Raw genomic sequence first — 23,780 nt, forward strand, 5'->3', positions numbered from 1 at the left:
GAGAGGATGAAAGCGCCATTGGAGTGAAGCAGTCTTGTCCAGATGATTATCTCATTTCTCCAGGTTGTCTAATGATGCACATCTTTAGTGTTTAGAGGGGACCCATTATGCTCATTTTTCCACCCTTTGTATACAGTTGTGGTCTCCTGTAGAGCAACTACACAATAACCAGCACAGAAAACCTTTTAGATTTTGCATAACCTGCACCTATTCCAGCTGGATTTTCTTTGATTTTGTGCTTCTTTTAATTTATTCGACTCACCCCGCTGTGATTGGTCACACGCCCAAAGCGCCTCCTAACTATGAATCATATAAAGGAAGTCCGCCCCTTTGTGACATCACAAAGGCGCAGTTTTACCAAGACTTGAGCCATCCCGAACTTCTTTCAGAGTTCACTTCCAAATGCGCAAACTTATTAACACGAGAATACAACATTCTAACTACATTTATAGGTCAGAAAAGTGGAGAAAGCACAATAGCTATTTAAAGACAATTCCACCAATAATATAAAAACATACATATTAACGCTCGGGACTTTTTGTTTGCAAAATTTGTACAGAGGTTTCTTTGTTAATTAGTCGTTTCTCGCCACATTAATGTTCAAATTTCATTGCTTGACTCCATATATATTATCATAATTACCAGTTCATGCTGTTTCATGGTTGAATACGGTCTATTAGTCCAAAAATTTGCTTATTGAAGCCAGCCAATGTTACATATTTCCTGCCTAAACTAAGCATACAATGTCATAAAAATGGGTAAATGAAGTAAAAATACAAATAGAAGGAATTAATCAAGGAACCAATTAACCACAATAAACGAGGGAAATTCTAAGCATTGTAAGGGTTCTTTTACACATAATAGACCAAAAAAATATATATCCTGATAATTTAGGTTTTTGGGTGATTTTAGGCCTATTATGTTAATAAAAGTGCACATACTTCCAGAATGAGGTTGACATCGGTGGTGAGGGCCTGCACTCTGTGAAAGCTGGCGATGAGTCCGATAGGCAGGAAGCCTTCGTCATCCATCTTCCTCCGCAGGAAGAAGTCCCGTTCCAGGTTGTCCAGGCTGAAGTAGTACTCACTGTGGGAAGAGACAATGCATTTGTTGCTACACTAGAGATATGCTGCTTGTTCTCCAAACAAAAGTAAAACAGCTTTTCACTGTCATGCTGAGGTCAGAAAGGAACAAGTTCTCCTCATTGTCAATTTATTTTTCCTCAGAGAAGAGACATGAATAGCTCATCACTTCTGCAGCATGTAATGAAAGCAAGTAACTGTTTAACTGGTCCTACTCACATCTGCCTCTTGATGTAGTCCTTGAGTAGGTCCTGGTCCACAGAGTACAGGTCACTGCTGCTCATGTTGTCGTAGTAGTAAGTTACAGAGTTGCCGAACTTCTGCCCATAAGGTCCGTCTTTCATGTCATAGGCCTTGTAAGCTTGGTGGTAGTCGTAGTGGCCTGAGAAGACAGGAAGAGAGACATATGCATCGGGTTAAATGTATATTTGTGGGAGAAAAAATCAATTAAATGAAGGTATCAATTGTTATCTTCTTTTGAGCCACAGACAAAACTAAACCACCTTCCTCATTCCATCACTCTTGTTATGGCTCACTGCTCATCTTGTCTGCCTTCAATCTGAAATAATTGGTTTCCTCTTGTGAAATTGGCATTTTTATTTTGAAATCAACTTTCTTAACCCATTGAACATGTGATAACATTTTAACTAGCATACATGAATACAAATGTACAAATTTGGAAGGAGTGCAGGTATTGTATGGGAATTGGCTCTTCAATGTTGTGCAAGTCCATATCATCACATCTTTCTTTGTTACAACTACATTGAATTATTGGTTTCTGGGACTGCACGGTGGTTGAGTGGTTAGCACACAGGCCTCACAGCAAAGAGACCCCTCGGCCATCTCTGGAGTTTTCATGGTCTCCCTGTGCATGTGTGGGTTTTCTCCGGGAACTCTGGCTTCGCTCCCACATTCCAAAAACATGCTAGGTTAATTGGCGACTCCAAATTGTCCATAGGTATGAATGTGAGTGTGAATGATTGTCTATATGTGCCCTGTCTGCTTTAAGTCACCATTTCAGACCAAAAGAGACAAGAGGCTTCATTTAAAAAATAAAAAAAAAAACCTTGGAAAGTCAGGCAAGTGATGTAACTGTAAATATAGGTTAGAGTGCTTCTGTAATGCAACTTGCCTCTGCCCCGGCCTCGGCCCCGGCCCCTTCCTCTGCCGCGTCCACGACCCCTGAAGCCTCCGCGAAATGGCGCTCCCTCGCTCTTTACACTAGACACCTCGTCGTGGTCGTCGCGCCACTCCCGCTCGTACTTCTGACTGTGCCAGTCTGCAAGAGAGGCCGAGAAGAATAAGACATTATTATGTACAATATAGAAAGTACAGCTGTACGTATTATTACATCCTTAAGACGACACCCGCTTACCACGTAGGTCGTTCCTGGCGTTGGGAGCCAGGCGAGGATTTTCATTAGGCCTGCTGTTGTTACGGGAGGCTGAGCGCTCCCTGGGGCCCTCGGACTTGACTTCAATCATAAGGGGAACCCACTTTTGTTTGTTTCCTGTTTGGGGTGACAGGGGCAGTCACAGTCACTATGATTGTTCCACATTTACTATAATTTAACACATTTATTTTGAACAACAGATTTCCTCCAATTGTAAGGGGGGGGAAAAATAATGAAAAGATTTGCTGTGAAGCTCGGTGACCCATGAGGCAAAGGTCAGGCGACAACAGGCCGGGTTTTATTGCTTATGTCATGGAGTATTTCATCAGATGTCGTATTTGAGTTCATAATAACCACCGTGACGATACAATACAACCTGCCGCACTGCCACACAAATATTGCGATAACATTCACCTTTCTTCTTCTGCCCATTCTTCTGTGAGTCGTCGTCGCCGTTCTTCTCCTCTCCCGAGTCGTCCGACTTAGTTTTCAGGTTCTCCTTGCTCTCCTCGTCGCTCTCCCTCTTCTCCTTTATCTCCTTCCTGGTGGACATCCTCTTGTGAGCCTGGGAGGAGACACAGAATGCATGCTAGTCAGTAAACGTTAGCTTGCACTGCAAATATATCAAATGAGCAGTTATTATATTTGGTTGAATCCATTCAGTGTACAAAATAATTAAGACCCAAGGCCGCATCATCACAAACGCCACCACAAAAACGCAGTTATTTGCACAGGAATCATGCAAAACATTTTGATTCATATACATAGCATTTCCCAACCTGAAACAAGCACCCATTCCTCATATTCTCTAATCTAAACATCTGAGATCAAAGATCCCTCTTGTAGGATATTGTCCAGCAGCACATAGAATAACCCCAGCACGTGTCCATTACACGTAATCCATTATCTGCAACTGTCCAGGCTTATGAGAATGTGTGGTTCCAAGATGTAACGAGAGTCATGAGGAAGTGCCACTTCATGACAAATTCAGGTGGAACATTTCAGTAAACAAGTTTAAAAACAGATATGTTGTCCTTTACCAAGCACAATGTAACAATGTAATGTTCTCCCTCTACATACAGGAGATGACTCAGCACTGCTAACGCATGCTCACTAGGCTAACTGGCTTCCACATTCAACAGCCAGAAGCGAAATGCAGTCAAACTCTCACCCCAGACTCAAAATGAATCGGTCACGGCTCTGTTGCGGAGCAGCCTCGTCTCCGCCAGCCGTACGGCACAATGGAAACGGAATCTGTTTAACGTTTTTAGCAGACCTCGGAGATGCCAGAGCACTCTCTGGTCAAGCTGTGGGTTTCTGTAGCCGGAGCGTGTGAGTGGCACTTTACGGCACGCCGTACTGGATCAGGACCGGAATCGCAACCTATTCAGTGTGAGCCTGTGGTCACACTGCCTTACTGACTAACAAATGGTTCCCACCTAGTCATTTTATTTATCTTTAAATACCTGTGACATGTGCAATAGCTATTTGATGCCATCTCTAAAACAGCTAGTAGCAATGTCACAAAATGCTGAAATTTGTAAAATCAAGTCTGTGATTAATTCCATCTGATAAAGCACGACTTGAACTTTAATTTCATACCTCTTTCACTTCTCTACCCCAAATATTAAATAAGTCGGAGAAGATGTTCTACCAGAAAATAGCGCCTTTGGTTAGTTATGCTGTGAAAATCAGTAGCGATTTACTGTTCATGTTTTTGATCATTACAAAGTCAAGTGTCATATGCCTCACACTGCAGTGCACCATGCTGTGTATCCACCCCCTCGCCCCCCACACACACAATGCAAAAATGACGTAGTATTTCTTGGGGGGAAAAAAACATTCCATAGACCTTTAAAGTTGTACTTCATTTTTTGAGTACGAATTAACTTAATGTGGTCCAACACAATACAAATCCAATACAAAATTGAAGATGAAGTAATCTACCTGAGAACGCTCACCATCAGTTTTGCTATTGCTATAGCTAGTCTTAGACTTCTGACAAGTAAGATAAAGCATTACACTGCTCAGCTACATCCTGTTTAAACAGGGGAAGGTTTTATTTATGTAGCTGTTTGGCTAATTTCTGGTAGCTGCTTGAGGAAGGTTAATGGCTAAAAGATGCCTCATTAATACATTAAAACAGCATTTCTCAAGATAAGTATATAACTATTTCGACTTAAGTATATTTAAGTAGTACAGTGATGACAGATATTTCTGTAAATATCAACAATGTCTTTTTAAACTGAGGAGACTTTTCTGGCAAGTTTGGCTGCCATCTTTGTTTATTTTAGCCCGCTGTCCCACAGATAGCTCAGATAGTTTGAAAGTTTGATTAGTCTATATATTTCATTGTAGTGCTTCACATCCTTTTCTGGCTACATTTTTCAATGAGGTCCTGACAAACAGTGATATCTTAAACTACACTATGAAAAATATAGATATCTTCCTTTCATGAACTACTCTTCAGCGGGTTCCGATTGATGCTGAGCCGATTAGCAGCATGATAATCGATCGAGAGCGGGTGGATTTGTCAACAGGCAGGCAAGTTGCAGGCATTCCAGCATATTTACAGGGCTGCCGGTTGAACTTACAGTGGATCTCCACGAGTCTTTGACCTGCCTGATAGTCGGGGGGCAGGACACGGTCCGTGTCACTGCCTCGATCTGAACAGAGGAGGGAGGGAGGGGAGAGCAGGTTTAGAGGAGACAATGACATGGACCAAGATGACACAAACACACATGCTTCATGCTACTGGTACACAGATGCACACATGAGATGACAAACTAAAAGCCTGCATGTTAAATGGGAATGTTTTTCCATCAATGGCCGCATACTGAGAATTTTTCTTTTAAATATTGTAAAAAGGCTATAAAACCAGTTCAGTGTAGATAGGCTGAGAAGTGTATATATATATATATTTAAATCATTCCATAATTTGAGCACATTTCCGCTTTTAAATGTTGCCTCAGCTCAGGCATCAAATTTATGTTTATTATGTGTTTTTAAGCTTTAATAGGCACAACAAATGTATCTTATGTAAGAATTGTGTTATAATAAAGCACATTAACGTCATCAAATCTTACCTTTATGCACAAAATGTGAAAGAAAAACAGGAAAATACAGTATAGTTGTTTCTATTCAGCCTGGGAGAAAATTAGGACCAGGACCGTCGAACAAGGTGGGACAGGTTGCCGCTCGAAACAACAAACATGGAAAAAAAAATAAATTTCTAACTATATATATAATTTTTATATAATAATGGCCCATATTTCCAACATTGATTCCAAAATTACATATTGAGAAAACTAAACTATTAAACAACTATACTATATATATATATATGCCCACAGTATTGGGCCGTGGCGCTGTGGTTGGGGACCCCTGGAATAGAGCACATAATTGCCCTCCAATTCTAGAATCTATTTTATACAACAAAAAGTGTCAAAGCCTATTAATATTATTGTTAGGAACAATAAACGTTAAATTCCATCATTTGCCCTCCACTTCCCAATCTTCTCTTGTGAAAACATATGTGCAAGGCAATGAATATGCATAACTGAAGGAGAGTGAAATATGCGGTGGAATGGTGGCGATGTCAACAAAAGGAGAGGGATTCTGGGTACTTTTTCTGCAATTGCTACTGAAACTGAATAAAAGGCAATTAATTCAAGCGCTAACATGCCCAAAACCATCAGTGGTGAAAGAAACGGACCATATATTGAGCTAAAGAACTAGTCAATGAAACCATGCCGCCTGCATCCACATGGTCGTAACGCTAAACACGAGTCAATATCAACTGTTCCAAGACCTCAAGATCACCAACCGGCATGCACACCTCATATGACATGATGTACAGACCCTCTAAGAATAGCAGCAGCAGCGATCCAGGGGCGGATTACTATGAGGGAATCCCTAAAAGGACATCCCTTCCCAGGCATTGGCCATCCAAAGTCCACCCTCCACTTCCCTTACAGTGCCAGTTATTCCTGGCCCTTGATGACAGTGACCCACATTTTCCTGCTGAGCAACGTGCACGCTCTTGCGTGTTTCACTCAGTTCTGGGTGTCTAAATTAGGGGAGGTTAGCGGGCCACGCACTGCCGGGGAGGTCCGAAATAGCTGACAGCTCTGAGGGCGAGAGGTGGTCACTATGTCGGGATGTATAGTTGAAAGAGATGCGCTAGGCACTGTGCAACAGGTGTTTGGCGTTGAGAGGACCACTTTTACCTCAATTCCTTCTGAAACAGGAGCATGTAGCAGCATACCGAGGCTCTGTCTACTACTTTAAAAGCAATCCATTTGATACAAAACAGCTCGCCATTTTACTAAAGAGAGCGTCTTCAAGGTCACTCCAGACAGAAAATATGTGACACCTGAACACCAAAACACTCAGCGGTGGGTGAGAATGACCTAAAATGATTAACTGGTCTGACCAAGTCTAATGGAGCTCAGACAGTGGGATTTATTAACTTGTACCGTACACCGCCACCTGGGGGCGATCAAGAGCTTCATGAGATGTCAGCAGGTTATTCCCCAGTTTAAAAGAGAAGCTGGGGGGTGATCAACTATAATACTTATGTGAAACATGTCCTCCACGCCATACACACAAAGCCTTTCCATCGATGGTAACACTGTACACCACTCCATGTATCCTCATTTGTCCAAAAGTAGTCGTCAGCAGTGGCTCTCAAACAGTCTGCCATGATTAGTAAAATCAAATGGCATGCTTCTGCTGTTCACGGAAGAGATCTGAAATTAATACACCCAGGAAAAGATGTTCCGGTAACGTTTAAAAAAAATTTATGTACTTGTTGCTGTACAGTCACAGCATGTATATGAAACAATAAAATGTTTTTTTCAGAGGTCTTGATAGTCTAAATAGGTGCGTCCCATGACGTGCATCGTTAGCTCCCCCATGTAAACTGTTTTACTCTCTTTAGAACACAGAAAACGAAAGACGTGTTCTCATGTTTCACCTAAGGATTGTGGTTGATTCCAATGTAGTGCACTTTTCCTTTAAGGTCTACTAGATTAACTAGTCCAATGGAAATTTCTCTTTGAGCTCGCCAATCTACCACCGAGGTGCTCTCAGGAATCAACTGTATCATGGTTGACACCCTCATATGACCTTTGACAGCAACAAATGTCCATCAGACAGTGGACAGGCTCATATCCACCATGTCTCATGGACTAGGCTAACATCAAAACAAATAAAAACACCTACCTGCATGTCTTTAGTTGCAATCTCCCCTGGGGTGGGCCAGCTATTGGCGTCGCCAAAGTCCCCAACCTGAACAAACAATAGAGTGAGACTTCTTGAAAGTGTAAGTGTAGGTAAATTCACAATTCACAAACGCAGAGCTTTACCTTTCCTCCACGTCTGGGTTTAGGTGGGTTGCCTGCTCTCACCACCTTGGCGGGACCAGTAGACTCTGTTAAAAGAAAACACATGCATGAAGATCAGAAAGCAGGTGATAAAAACAGGAACACTTGCATCGTCACTAGTTTCATGGATCCATTAGCAAAAAAACATACAACTAGTGTTGGGCATTTTTTGAATTTTAACAATCCTGATGCAGATTCTGTCACGATTGCTTGCTTCATTTCAATTATATAAACTTTACAATGCATTTCTCACAGGGTTAATTTCATCCAGTATATAAACAAACCATTGACCATGAATGCAAATTCCAAACTTCTTTCAGGGCTCACTTCCAAATGCGCAAACCTCATTATCTGAAACTTTTGCATAGTTTAACACGAGAATACACAATTACATTTAAAAGGTCAGAAAAGTGGAAAAGGCATTATATATCCCCTCATGTAAAAAAAAAAAAAAAATTCCAATGGGTGGCAGCTTTTATAGCATGGTTCCCTGCCACGAATCGTTACATGTAGCCACCCAGTATCAAAATCGGAAGTGAAAAGTTGTATCGGGAGAGCCCTAGATTGTTTTATGTGGATGTCACTTCAGTCACCATTGTTTACTATCACACACCAAGCTAAATAGCTAGTCAAAAAGAAGAGTTGTGATTGCGTTCACAGGAAAACACTACTCCTGGTGTTTTGGTGGAAAATTGCACATCAAGTTTTCACTCCAGGCTGTGCTATGAACAGAGCAAAACAACGTCAGAGGGGCTGGTGTTGTGACTTTGCTGTAGCATAATTCAGCCTTTAGAGGCTATAATCCATCATGGGAATTCCTAAGACCTAACCTTGATAAGACTAAGGAAGCAGGTTTTTTTTTTTTTTAATACATTGTCATCGTGACTCAGGTCTTAGAGAAAACACCCCTGGAGACTCCACAAGCTTTATTTAACACGATGCTCAATGACTCAGCATTTCAAAGAGCAGAATAATTGAGCCTTGGAAAGCGGAAGACGACAGACATATGCACACACATTCTTCCATGGTTTGGTGTGTCACGTTTTTGTGTCTGTGTGTCTATCACAGCGCCACACGTATGTGTGCCTTGTGTATTACATCGTTTTCACTCAGTGATCCCTTCAGTCTATATGCAACCATTTCCTAATGGTAAATAGTCCACAGTATGAATGAATGTTCCCATGTGGACGGGACCTGGGCACTCAGGGGAGCAGTGATGACCCCATTCAATCGGCACTTAGAGATCAGTTGACGGCAACTTTAAGGTCAGATGCGTCGGGGCATTTGACAAACTCTTTGGGCAGGGCAATGCATGATTTGTGTTAATTTAATGTAAATGTATCCCAAAGTTACAACACCAAAACATCAGAGTCCTAAAAATGTCAAGTGCCAAGCCACTGCTGCATTGGACGTACAAAGCCATGGGGCGACACTGCTGGAAAAATGTGACGTCAGTACCTAATATCCACACCAAAAGCATTAAATCCTGGCCACACTGACAACAAATGCACATTCCACAGGCGCCTAACAAACATGAGCTTTGTCTCACCAAACCCCCATAGGTCTCAGCTTAGAAACGCTGGAATCGTCTTTTCATAAACCCTGCAAATAAACTTGTTCGGCTATTATGCACATAACTCATTTGGGTCGCTGTCAGAATTTCACATGAAAAGCATCACTGGGTTTAAACGAAGATTTGCTAATAAAATGCTTATTTCTACGTGTCCGCCCTGCTTCAATATCAGTGAAACTTGCTTTCTCACATCATGTTTCTGTTATTGTTAAGCCATGCCATTACAATGAGATGCAATGAAATGCGGTTAGTGAAGCGGGAGATCAGGGTTAGTTCATGTAAGCTAAGGGCAGTGCTGTGAACATTGAGGAGGTGGTATAATTTAGTAACGTTAGCTTGCCATTTACCTGCAACACGTAGCCACTTCATGTACAGATTGGAACCCCTCTGGCCAAGCCTAAGTGCAATCTTCTCATTGTGTTTTAAGGCTTTTTTTTGGCTATTCTACAGATGAAAAAAAATACACACAAAACACAATCTAGAAATGACCCAAACCCCCCCCCCCAAAAATGACACCTGCAAACAAAAACATCCAACTACCTGTGTATTGTGTAGCATATGATTACATGATTTTTAAAGTACCACGTTTACTGTCATGTTGCTGGGTTTCACGTGAGGTCCCCTCCGGTTGTTGTTAGCCCTGCCTGCGTATTTGTAACGCTAAGTTATGTAAAATTGGACACCACATGGACGCTGTTCTCATATGTGGAAATCGTTCAAATATTTATTTTGGAAAATGCTATTACTAAGTCCATAAGGGGAAAAAAGTTGAGTAATGCTGAAAAGCTAAATTTCCCCATAGAAAATAATGTAAACCCAATTAATCCATTCCAGACACCCACAACTATCACAAAACACGTTTTATAAACAGTTTTACACACAAAACTATGAAAAAAAATACACATTACAAACAAATGGACAACTGAACATTTTACCTACTTGTTGGGGGGGAAAAACCTCACAAAACCATCAATTAAGAAAATAAAACAACCTTTCTGCAGCAACCACCATTTGCAAAAACGTAAACTAAAAAAAATTAACAAAATAAACATTTCAGAACCAATAAACATGTACCTTGCCTTTTTAATAAAGTTGTTTGGTGACCTCCGCATGCTGCAAACGTGCTACAGTAAGTTTGAACATTTATGTTTTGATGTTAGAACCAGAAATACCAAATGTCACCCTTGATGAGCCGCCGTTACTGTTACTGTTAAGCTTCTCTTTAAACCGGAAAACACAGAGGTCTCGGTGTGATCCATCACTTTTGTCTTCTGTGCAGTCCATGTATTTTGCTACATCGTGTAATCAAAACAAAAACATATTTGAAGACGGTTACAAAGAACAGGCAATGTACTTTGTAATATACCATTGGAATACATTTAATTGCTTCGCAAGTATTGACCCACAGCGGATTGATGTTAGCTTATTTAGTGAATTAAAACTTTTGTTTTCTTTTCTATCCCCTCCTGCTCCGGACACCCTAAATTTGCATAACAAAAACAGATAAAGCAAAATAACACCCCATATAACAGGAAAGGTGTAGTTTACACTTTTCCCTGGCAGACCAAGTCTGTTTAGTATGTAAGGGCATTGAGATCAATAATACTATCGGCCCCAATGGCTGGACAGGACAAAAAAAACTAAAAAAAAGATACAACTTATAATACTATAATCTCATGTTGTGTCTAATGACTGTACCAACATGTGACTTTTCATTCGAAGAAATCATTCAGCTACTATCAAAAAAAAAAAAGGAAAAAAGAAACATGTGTGGCCTCGCTCAATCGTCATCCTCATCTTGCCTTCCTCTCCCTCTGTGCTTTAAACTCACTCAGTCTGTCTTCGCAAGGCAGGACAAGCCAGTTGTGGTCTGCCAGAGGCAACCATTAACATTTGTTAGCCTCAAACCCCCGCCAGTTCAATTCAACTGTTGTGTCTCCTGCTGTTTGCCAATATTGCATTCATCGTCTATATCAAACGTCTCTTAACAGGAAGTTGGAGACATTGCCGGCGGCACAGACGTCAGCGAAGGTTCACATGGGTATCGCTTGTGCCACGTCGCCTTTACGGGCTTAGATAAACACAGTGGCACTGCTGGGAAAGCAGCCCAGTCCCCTCCCCAGCTTATACTGATACAACAGGGGGTACAGCCCTGTTCAGCTCACCACAGTACAGTTTCAAGCTCTCTCGACAATATGATGTAGCAAACATGCACTTTGTTGGAGAGGGCATTATAAGCACAAACAACAGTGCTGAGGTCAGTAGTTGTTGTTGTTGTTTTGGCTGCGACAAACTCTTCATGCGTGGCCAACAACAATTTACCTTCATGTTGTTCCGACATGCTATACATTCAACAGGAGTAGCTAGCCATTCATTTTCTATGCCGCTTGTCCCCACTAGAGCCAATCCCAGCTGACTTTGGGCAACAGGACAGGGTACACCCTGGACGGGTCAACTTTGCCAAATCACTATCATTAACCAGCATACTTATGCCCAAAGCAGGGCATTCAAATGTTGGCGCCTTCTAGGCAGCTGGGGAACCCTGCAGAATACAATCCCTTTAAGCATACATTTTGTTGTTTTCCCAGCTGTTATCACTGGCTATCTGGGCGATTCCACAGCAGTGTGCGCTCTAGGTAGGCAGCTTTGGAGGGTGTGGTAGGTGATCAAGGTAATGGGCCATAGGATGACCGTAATGCCATCACTCCTCACCAGTTGTAGAGAAAAAACACACATTTGCATGATTAATTTGATCGCTCCTCCTGCCATGCGCTATATGTAGACCAGGGAATTAAAAACGTGCAACCATGATGACAGAAATGACATGTAAATAAGACAAAGTAAAGTACGTTTGCGTAATCAGCATAAGGTATAGAACCATTCACTGCACATTAAAAAAGTGCTCATGGCGCAGAAACAAAAGTAACTATGAAATAGGACCAAAGGGGTGATTTTTACACGCCCCCCAGCAAGTTTTCTGAACAGACACCATCTTTTCTGTGACGTCACTGCTAGTTCCAGGAACCAGATTCAAACACATGCAGCCACAAACTCACAGCAAAGCCAGGAAAGTGACATATTTACAACAATAACACAATAATAATATTGATGATGATGATGATGTAGCCCTTTATTCTTGTCACTTGTACAGAAGTACAAGCGAAATACTGCAATCATCTGTCCATACATATACAACATACTATGCAGTGAGACAAGGGGTGACAGGATGGGATGATTGGGCGATGAGGGGGGGGGGGGGGGGGGGAGAAGGGGGACAACACTAGGAGAGGGGATCTAGCCCACCAAAAAATGGCCACAAGGATTTTTTTTGATAGCTACTGTTATTTTATTATTCTAAGATTCCTAGAATAGAAGTAGTTAAAAAAAATGATTTACTTACTGAAACTGACAGATCGACTGCAAATTGCAGTCTGCAGATTGACTGACAGCAAGACACCTTTTAGTAACAATTCAAGTCCAGAACACTTGTGAGCGACACTAGCAATCCGGTGCCAATAACATTCACTAGTCGCCATGGAGCTTATTAGCTGAAGAAATGTGAATCAACTTACTGCCACCTAGGCATGCTTTTTCCATAAACGTCTTGTGGGGTTAGGGCATTTTATTTCCATCTGCAGTATTGAAACATTTGTCCCAATGGCAATTATCTGACGAGGCAAAAGCCTTCAACACAAGTGTTGACAAAATATATATTAGAACAGAAACTAAGAAACTAAGAACTGTAGCATAACAGGCAATGCATTGTAGTAAACAGGAACTTCTGGGTGGGATGGACCCGGGAAATGACTTAAAATGGTAAATATTTCAATATTCAAACAGACATCTAATACAGAAAATATGGCAGAAATGTCAAGATTGTGTTTTGGCGTCATGAAGAAACATTGACAAAAAGGAAGGAGATGCGTCTGTTTGTAGCTCTAACTGTTGCCGTTGATGCTGTTTGTGGAGCATCACACTTGTACTCTACTTATTGACAATGACTCACTAATCCAATCAGCCCACAGGTCGTTCAAAACAACAACCCCCCAGCGCAATGCTATGTAAAGAAAGTTTTTACTGCACAAACAATGATGATGACCCTTTTGGAAGTCTTGGGCCCTGGATGCTGGACGACATCGATACAGCAACCGACTGGATGCGTTGTCAGTGCGAACGGTCCACACCCTGTCAAGCACTATCACACAGTGCAGACGCGGCCCCGGGGCAGATAAAGCGGTTCGAACTGGATCACTTAAAAGACAAGAGCTCATCTCAAAACAGCTGATGGTGGGTGTGTCGGGTGTGCATACTGAGGTGGAGTCCAGTTATATTTTCAAAGTGCAATGAAGACCATGCAGACATTATTAAACAATGCATTGACCCAAATACAAAAATGACCCAGAAACATTTTGGGCATATATATGTAAATCATATGTCGCAATTTTATTTTATTTTTTCAAATAGCTCAAATTTGTGAATGTGGTCTAGACCACAAATTACATTTTTGCGGTTCACTTAGCTTTCATGCTGGCTATGTTAGTCATCACTGTAATGACATGATTAGTATCTTCCAGGTCTAATTGAGAGACAGAACACAATCTTGTCTGCTGGGTTGGTCATTTTTATAATCTACAATTTTTACCAGCTCATATTTCACAAAAAGCTTCTAAAAATAAAGAGTGTCTTTGCACCGTGAAGGCCACATGGACCAAAACTGGTTAATACTGCGCATGGCAGAATGCTCCGGGTGGTAACAGCCTGTTTTGCATGTATAAACTGTATTAACCTCAACACAAAAGAAAATTATGAAATATTCAATATAATAACTGTGCTGTGTTTTTCATGTATCTTTTTAGTCCAGATACACTGATGCGAAATGATGTTTATGATGTATTAATAACAATTGATAAGTCAGTGTGATGCACAAAAGCAACACTGTCCAAAAATGTTTTAAGTCAATAATGGCATGATGTTTTCATGCAATGATGGATAAATCTTTGGTTTCCACACAAGTATATTTCAAACATATGATTGAGACGTTTTGCCATGTCTCCCAAAAGTACGTAAGCGCACAATCCAGGGCTCGACAATAACGTTGTACCGATGGCCCGGGGCAAGTTAAAACAAAATTCGGGCAAGTAAATCCAATCATTAATATTCCCGTCGGGCAAGTGCACTTTAGCATGCCGTACTGCCAAGAGTTTTTTTTAAAGCGGTTCTTGTTGGCTGTTGGTAAAACACGGACTGCGTAATTCCGGTGGTAATTTGCAAACCAATCCTTGCAAATCTTGAAATGGACCAATCAGAATCGTTTATTTAGACCGCGGTCCGTAATCCACAATCCGCGTTTTACCCACACCCGTTCTTGTTCGCGATCAACCAATCAGCGATCGTTTTACTAGGAAAACATCTATCATGGCGTCCCTGCCAACATCGTCTAATTCTTCAACAACTTCTGAAGGAAAAAACACCAAAAAGTGATGAAACAGTGCCTCCTAAACAAGTATTTTATTAGCGGGAGCAAATCAAATGATGGCAAAGGTGAGTGAATCACGTTGCTGTGACAATTTGAAGTGGTCACAATGAAACACCACCGATTAGATCCAATACCAAGTGCTGATTTTGCACAAGCTACAAAACCTAGCTGTTTCATTTCTCTGTGTATTTTTCTCACCTTTGCTTCACAAATTATTGTTTGACCATTGAGCATTTTTTTCTGGATTAAAAACACTTTACTAGTACACAAATGTGTCAAATGTTTCATTGTGGTGCACAACTTATAAATATCACTGCTTACTACGACTACCATGTGTAAGGTAGCATGGCTTGCCATGTTAACATACATCTCCACAAATTTTCAGACATTCCTCCAAATACAATGCATCAGTACTATTATCTGATGAATTATCAGCATATATTGATATATGATATCATTATGGCAGTCTTTTCATTTTACATGGGGCAAGTTCGGGCAAGTAGTTCTCACCTTAAGGATTCCCCATGGGCAAGTAATTTTTGTTTTTAACGTAGAGCCCTGCAATCTCACACCAGGTTGTGTTTTCATAGATCACATAATTTGTGTGACCACGATGGGTTAATGGGTTGCATCCAAGTCATCTATGCATGTACATGACAACACAAGAGGTCCTATACGGGCCAATCTCTAATTTCCATGCACCCCGATCAGCGAACAAACCAGCTAGTCATTTGGTTCAGTCAAGCCTCTGCAACACTTCCAGGTTTATGACACGTCGTAAAAAGATCACCATCGACAACCCACAGGTTTGTCTGATGAAAACAGTGGGGGTGACGGGTCTATTCACAGTTGCAACAAAAAGAAAAAGACTCAACATTAAAAGGCCAATGGTCGAGAGGAGGCATTCAATGTGTCCATGCTAATTTGTACATGTTTGCCTCTGCATTGACTTTTTCAGGACTTTTCCGATTTCCTGGTAATTTGAAAGACGCTCCAGCATTTCCACCAGAAACTGCCTAGGTAGCTGAATTGTAATAAAAATTGTGACAATCTCGTGCCGTGGACCCAATCATGCACATCATCTTGACAGTTGGGTGTCGTCCACTAGACACTTGGTGAGAAAGCCTTAATCTTCCATTAACTTTTTCTGTAAAGCTCAGAGCACTTTATTTTTAAAAAGTACCTTGAGTTGTATCTTACTCCCATGTATTTCATGTACTCACAGTAAAAGTAAACTGAGCTAATATCTATTTACATGGGATCAGTGTAGAAACATACCACTCCCCCATACATCATCATCATACTGATTCGAAATTTGGCTTTTTGGTAAAAGTCTTACAAGAAAATGTGCAGATACAGAGAAATATATTTCTGTGTATAAGCAGCTACTTTCCTTCTCATGCTCTTACGGCTAATTTATGGCTAAAAACTACATTCCCATGATGTCGAGAGTGCAACTTCAAAAAGTAGTGACATAGATTAGTGAAGCGGAAGTTGAGATCACATTTGGAAGCAACGTCTGACACATCTTAAGTAAGTTTGATCAAGTGTGGAATTACTACAGCTTCTGTTTGGGCTACTTGGACTTCCAAATTGTCCATTATCACCAATGGGTTCGACAATGCATGAGGAGACCATAATGTGACATGTATGAAAAGTAAACATTGACATATTTGACAATTTAGACAAACTGAGCTACAGTTAAGAGTTGATCATGCTGCTTGCTAGCTTAACAGCATTCCATTCATTGACACTGGACTTCACTGAAAATGGAAGGAATGTCAGCAGTGTCAAACTAACTGTATGGAAGGCATATGGAAGGGTAAAGGAATCAACAAAACACTACAGCAGTGAGTTATTAGTTGCAACTATGCTGGCTGCTTTTGGCATATCAACATCATGTGAACTGTGACAACATTCCCAGTGAAATTTTTGGCATCGTAGAGATGACGCAGATGAAAACAATGAAGATGAAATTCCCTCAGCGTAAGGACACAACGTAGGACTGCAACTGACTTTAGAAAAAGTTTGCTCATCTCAGAGTAAAAGAATTTGCCCAAGGGTGTGTGCTTGTTGTGGAGCTTTAAAAAAATAATAATAGTAACCTATATATTTTGGGTTTATTTGACAAGTAATGGCCGTGAACAGCCCCTCAACTATGGGTTGTATTTTCACAACAAGCAACTTTGACTCATTTCAAGTTTTTTTTAACAGTTTCCACATCAATACATATAAGAATAAGATGAAACCGTCACCCTAAAACAAACCACCTGGGATGTTGAAACACATTTCCACTTTTCAGACTGCTCTTATCCATGACTGGATTCCTTCCAAGGACACACAGAGTACACACTAGTGATAAGAAATTCAACCTTTTGCAAATACTACGCGCTACACACAGACTACACTCCCAAACTCATTTTTAGAGGTTTTAAAAATGTGCAATTTTAGTGTCTTCTTTGGCTCTCCATCGGTCTCCACAACAACAACAACACTTCAAAATTATCCACCAATCACACCGACGGTAAGATGGTTTTGCAAACACTGGAATTCTGACATCTTTATTACCTAGTCAGCCAGAGAAGAAGAAGCAGGATGGATCAGTGTTGCCAGCTTAGTAACAAATCTTGTGATGTTTGTGGTTTTATTGCATACATGGAAATTAGAATGTATGGCTCTTTTCAACAAGCAGCGGGTTTCCGCTGTGCCCCCCACTCCATCCCATCTAGTTACCCAACAATATTTGCTTTTCATGTTTTTTGCTCACTTTTTCATCTCTCCCATAGAGTCCATAAAAATGACATGCACACGTGTCACATGGCCAATTAGCCAATGTAAATGCAGATTGTTGTGGGAATGTGTGGTGTATTCCAAATGAATTGATATCACTATTACCTAATTCAAGTGATTATGGGTGGATTTTTTAACCTGACACATACCGTCAATACAGTTTATACAAATTTAAAGCATAAAAACGAATGTTTAACATGACCAAAGGCATCACAGCATACCATAGCAACCCAACTAACAAGGAGGGAGTACAATATTCAGGATAGGCTGCTAATCCACTATATTTTGAAGATCGTGAGATCAAGCCAATCCAGTTGGAGTATCACATTCGTAACAGAGGGCCAAACACCAACATGCTAGGTGCGGTAATGCGCGTCAAAGTTGATTGCCACTTAACTCCCGCCACTCGCATGAAGAAGAAAACGCAACATCACCATGCAGACGTGTGGTGAAGATATTGGGCTGCGTAGCTACAGCAGTAGTTCCCCCTCAATGTGCCCGAACGGCTGTGTCACGGTACAGTTCCCAAACATTTTACAGTCGTGTATCCCCTCAGACATATGACCTGAAGCCAGGTACCCCCTACTCCTGCCCACTTAAAAAAAAAAAAAAAAACTTTTTTAATCTTAATTAACTTGAAATATTCAATATATTCAATATTCTTGCGGGCGTAGCAGCGCGTCATACGCTTTCAAATCGCTTTTATTTTAATCGGTCTGGCAATTCGCGCGTGCATCTGACACGTGTTTTTATGTGACGCAAAAGATAGACTTCAAGTCAATTTTTGATGTCTTTAGTAGGGGAAACACCAACAAAAGCTTCTGGTGTCAAAATAAACTCTCACTTTTTAACAAAATAAAAGCATAAAAGACCGTGCGTTATGTAACCAGTGCTCACTGCAATGAAGACGATGGATGACAAACGATTAACCTTTGATGTGTAAAATTTCAACTTTCATTTGACACAAAACACCATTTTTAAAAAGGACAACATACGAAGAGGCATGGCGCTCAATATCAACAACTGTAGATATTCTTAATATCTAATATCTTAAGTTAATTACACAATCATGCGTCACACTAGCATAGGACCCAACGTCACCTAAATGTAACCGAAATGTAAAATGATCATAGAGGCAAGAAAGCTGGTGGATACACGATGATGCACTGCACTGACGCCTCGAATGTGAACTGAGCTTTTTAAATCAATGCTTGTGAGTTCGGGGGTTAATGCACAACATAATCAAAATTAATTATTTGTCCACAAGATGCACACAGAGCAATGGGCAATTTCATACCCCGTGTCCTTTCTGCTCCATTCTCCTTGCGGTTCTGTCACACCTGTAACTATGAGTGTTAGGCGCCCCCATTACAATTGGCGCACCCCACTTTGGGAATCTTTGGTCCATATGTTTGCCTGTGAGTGTTAATGTTTGTCCATGTGCCCTGCCAGTCAGCTGGATAGATTCCAGCTCACCAGTTGCTAAGTCAGTAAAGAAAATGGCAGGTTTACTTGTTAATGTTGGATCAATTCAGCATCATTTGTATTTCAGTGTACAATCTGCTGCCATAAGCCAGCTATAAAATGTAAATACATGCAGTAAAATATGACTGAGACGCGTTGTCTTTACATTGTGGCCATCAGTCTTTTAAAACGCAATTACCTCATCAGCAAAGATTTCGCGTCGTTTATAAAGACACCATATTGTCTGTTGCATTTGCCCTCATCTAATTTTCTAATGTAGAAACCACGATGACTTGCACAGAGACTACCTAGCTTTTACTGCTAACTCGTTACCCTTAGCAGCGGCGACCGTGCACAACACAAAGGCGGCATGACAACCGGCTAAGCAAACAACAGATACAATCAGTGGCACAGAGTAACAACATGGGAGTGTTTTTTTAATCGTGTTGAGCTAGCCGGCTAGCTTTACATGCTAGCATGCCATGCCTTTCTCTCGGGCAACACGTGGAGTGAACACGTGACGTCTCAAACATCCCTGCTCGTTTTTAAGACGCTTGAACTTAAATGCTAGATGATACGTCTCTCAGTCATGCTAACGCTTCTGGAACCGACAGGTGTTGACATTAACTACAAAGTGCCTGCATGGGGTAGCAACGTTTAGGCTTAAGCTTGCATGTGCCAATGAAAAGGGCCGGGCGAAGCACTAGGCCGAAAAGGCGTTAGCTATTGTTAGCTTGCTATCCGGCTAGAGCAGCTAGCCTTCCAGTCGTGGCTTTTTCAGCTCGGGTCTTTAAGAGACGACACGATGGGTGGGTGGGTGTCTCCACTCTCGTTTGGCGTGGCCATTTGAGCGAATCTTTCTTTAAATGCAAAATAGTGTGAAACACGCACGTGTAAGCAGAAAATGAGGAGTAGGAGGAGTGTCAACGCTCAGGTGTAAAGGTCTGTTTGCAGAATGTTTGGTCATGATAAACCCTAAAATGGGATACACTGTAAAAGTCTCCTGACGTCTGCAACCCTTGATCGTTTCACTTTAATGTGAATACATGGCAACCTGCATACACGCCACACTAATTTTCCTCATTACTTGTAAATGTCATGTAGCTGCAAAAGTTGCATTTAATGCTTGCGACTTTCCAAACAGGGTGTGATCCTTTCTTGTGCAACGAGACACCCATATCTGTACTTTAGCCAACCTGGATTCCCGGAATAGCCTTGAGCGGTGTTCCAAATATATCCAGCATGCAAGCTGTGGGGGGCAACAACCCAGACGGGGGTTGACATTTTAAAAGCTACCTGGCCCACCTGACAGCTGCTGGGTGACCGAACCCGCGGACACAAGAATGACGTACAACATACATTACAGAAGGGAATTGGGGAAGGATGGGGGACGCACCGTGATGTGCTTGTCCGTTCACGCTGACCAGGGTCACCGCGTTCATCTTCCTCGTCCAGGGGTTCACCTTGGGCGGGGGGGCCTCGGTAAACTCCTTCCTGCTTTCAACACCCTCCTCGCCCGGCTTGGCCTCGCTGTCAGATCCCCCCTCGCCCGCCTCCGAATCGTGGTTCTCCTCACACCCGGCGCTACCTCGTTCCAGCTCGACGGCACCCCGCTCGGTCGCCACACCGTCCTCCTCCGGCTCGCCGCGAATCACTTCGCCGCGTTCTTCCGCCTTAATAAGCGGGTTGCCCGGCAGGAGAGCCTCCACCTGAGTGGCCATTTCCAACCGCCGTCTTTCTTCCCCCCCCCACTTCGGGATTACCAATCCTCCTCCTCCCCTCCCCGGACGGAATTGGCTCTTAGGGAAACGTGAAGTTGCTCGGTGGGAGTGCGCCGCTCCTCTGTCGCTCTTAGACCAAAATGTCTTCAGTCTAAGACGCAGAGTGGTTCACACTCGGTTAAAACATAAAAAAAAATGTAAAGATCCGCGTCCACAGTGGCCTACACAGGACAACAACCCTTACTCAGCCAGTAGCAGCAATATGGTCGCTCGCCACCACGCGATACGAGGGGCGCGCACGTACGCTGGGGTGGGGGGCAGCCACGTACAGACGGGAGCGCGCGTCTGGTTCACGTCACAATAATGCTGCGTTCATGGTCTTCGGGTAAAAACGACAATGCGAGCGTTCTATTACGAAAATGTATTGCTTTTATGTTTGCTTTAAGTGTTACTTGACAATATACGTCTGACTGAGTAACCACTGACAAACTACCAACACAAATGCATGCAAGAATTGACACGCTTTTGTGTAAGCGGCAATCAAAGTAACTTCAAAAAGATAGTTATACGTCATGAATTGCAACATCAACAGCTTGAAAACTTTCGTTTTTAAACTCTCATCGCGTCGTTATAACTCATGAAACGCCCACTCAAAACACACAAATGAGCCCAATTACACCGAGAAATACTCAATTTTGTCGTTTACTTTATAAACATGGCAGGGAGTATAGCTGCTTATACAGTAAAAGGAGAGGTGTCAACGAACGCCCGCTATACTCTCCCCTGCACGTGTCCACAACGTAGCAACACGTGCGCGCGCACGCCCGGATAACTCTAGTACAGTAGTAGTATTTTACTTTGATGTGGTTACTGTCACAGTGTAAGCAAGGTTAACGAGGATTGTGTGTCAAATTGTTGCTAGTTTAAAAAAATGTGTTTTGAGGAGAAAAAAATTACAGTAGAGGTGGCGTAATTGATTATATAACATGCGCAGAGGTACCAGTTTGACTTGATGTGTGTTACACGGAGTGCATTTAGGTTTGAGAAGAATGTAGGCAATAATGCACAATCACACGGTACATGAATGGTCTCACTATACACCAGGCAATTCACGAGTCTGTTGGGGCTCTTGGCAAAAAATCACAGGGCTCCCCTTTGCTGTAGAAGTTCAATGTTTGTCACCAATGCTGTTGCATCTCCACACTTTGGTATGTTTAACTTCTCATTCATACAATTTTTTATTGTAGTTGGTACAACTATGAAAGCATTGTTGGTGATAAAGTATTCTTTTGGTTCATTTTTTGAGGATATTTGACGAGTTCTGGTGTTTTTTGACCGTGAACTTTGAAAGAGGCCTGAGAGCACACAGTGACCAGCAACAGAACTTCAAGCTTCCTGGAGCATACCTTTTGTAAAAGAGGTTGAAAACATGGCGACAACAACTAAAAAGTTGGCAGAAGAGCTGGAAGAGATTAAAAAAACGCTCAATTTCATGTCTGAGGAGATCAGCAAAGTGGTTAAGCAGCAAGCCAGTCTGATGGGCCTAGTGGAAGAAGTCCGTGAGCTGAAGGCCACAATTAAACTTAAAGACCAGAAGATCCATCTGCTTGAAGAAAGGATCGATGACTTGGAGCAGTACTCCAGGGGAAATGATCTGATCATCACTGGGCTGGATACAAGACATCGCAGCTATGCCAGGGCTGCAGCCAGCGACCAGCAAGGTGAGGATGCACCACCTGGAGAACTGCTCACACTAGAGACACAAGTTGTTAAATTTTTGAGCAGTAAGAACATTGATCTGGACAGTGAGAACATCTCAGCCTGCCACAGCCTTCCACATAAGGATAAAAATGCCAAACCAACCATTGTTGTTCAGCTTACCAACAGAAAGTATAAGATTAATCTACTACGGCAGGCAAAAAAACTAAAGGGCACAGGGGTGTACATAAATGAACATTTGACAAAGAAAAATGCTGAAATAGCTAGACATAGCCGCATACTCAGAAAACAAAATAAAATTCAAGCAACATGGACAAGAAATGGGAAAACATTTATCAAGTTAAACGGACCACCAGAGCAGGCAAAGGTGATTGCAGTGAGGAATCTGAGAGATCTGGAACAATACAAGTGACAATAGGTGCAGCTTGGTTAGCAAATGGCACACTTAGAGGATTGGAAAATGTTTGTTTGGTTTATTAGAACAAAGAAGCAAGATAAAGAGTTAGTGCGAAGTATGAAAACAGAATTTGTTGCTTTTTACTTTGAGTTATACCATGTGCTCTATAGAGAGCAGTTGTATTATATTTTGTACATTGTACAAAATTTGTGATTTTGTTTTGCTGTTTTTTGTGGATATTTGCTTTTTTCACTTAGGATATGACAGATAAAAAAATATATTTTCCTTTAGAACAGGAGTATGATGATTTCTATGAGAATGAAAACTTTTTAGCTGAGCCCTGTCTCAATAGAATATATGAGGAGTCACACTTAAGTTTTTTGAAGTCAGATGAACATAAATCATTTAGCTTTGAGAATGACATTGATCCAGATGCAAATTTTTATAAAGATTGGAACGCTGGGTCCAAATATTACACGGAAAATCTGTTTAATGAACTCGGTCTGGATGGATTTTCAATTATACACTTTAATAGTCGAAGCCTCTATGCAAATTTTGATCAAATCAAAGAAAATTTGCAATCATTAAAACATAGTTTTCAAGTCATTGCCATCAGTGAAACCTGGCTGACAAATGAAAAGGGCTCCAATTTCATATTGGAGGGATACAATCATTTTAGTGTAAACCGCAAAACTAAAAGGGGTGGTGGAGTGGCTCTCTTTGTACAGAAAGACTTTCAGTGTAGAGTGGTTGACAGTACGGTTGTGGATGATATCAT

General features: G+C 41.6%; 1 protein-coding gene across 3 annotated transcripts in view; it reads right to left on the minus strand.

Moving 5' to 3' along the window:
- The window catches only part of larp1 (La ribonucleoprotein 1, translational regulator), a 30,163-nt gene extending 8,973 nt beyond the window's left edge, over nucleotides 1-21,190 (minus strand). The window contains exons 1-9 of one of the 3 annotated variants that reach the window (XM_058086447.1): nucleotides 20,562-21,190; nucleotides 7,845-7,909; nucleotides 7,702-7,767; nucleotides 5,070-5,141; nucleotides 2,890-3,040; nucleotides 2,458-2,592; nucleotides 2,215-2,361; nucleotides 1,302-1,464; nucleotides 942-1,086 (exon numbers count right to left, since the gene is read on the minus strand). In XM_058086447.1, the coding sequence (XP_057942430.1) occupies nucleotides 942-1,086; nucleotides 1,302-1,464; nucleotides 2,215-2,361; nucleotides 2,458-2,592; nucleotides 2,890-3,040; nucleotides 5,070-5,141; nucleotides 7,702-7,767; nucleotides 7,845-7,909; nucleotides 20,562-20,886 (1,269 nt within the window). In that variant the 5' untranslated portion in view covers nucleotides 20,887-21,190. The remainder of the gene's footprint in view (nucleotides 1-941; nucleotides 1,087-1,301; nucleotides 1,465-2,214; nucleotides 2,362-2,457; nucleotides 2,593-2,889; nucleotides 3,041-5,069; nucleotides 5,142-7,701; nucleotides 7,768-7,844; nucleotides 7,910-20,561) is intronic. The other 2 variants (XM_058086446.1, XM_058086448.1) reach the window with 2 other exon arrangements.
- Nucleotides 21,191-23,780: the final 2,590 nt, after the last annotated feature.

This window comes from Doryrhamphus excisus, chromosome 11, assembly GCF_030265055.1.
Source record: "Doryrhamphus excisus isolate RoL2022-K1 chromosome 11, RoL_Dexc_1.0, whole genome shotgun sequence".
In the NCBI taxonomy this organism is placed as follows: domain Eukaryota; kingdom Metazoa; phylum Chordata; class Actinopteri; order Syngnathiformes; family Syngnathidae; genus Doryrhamphus; species Doryrhamphus excisus.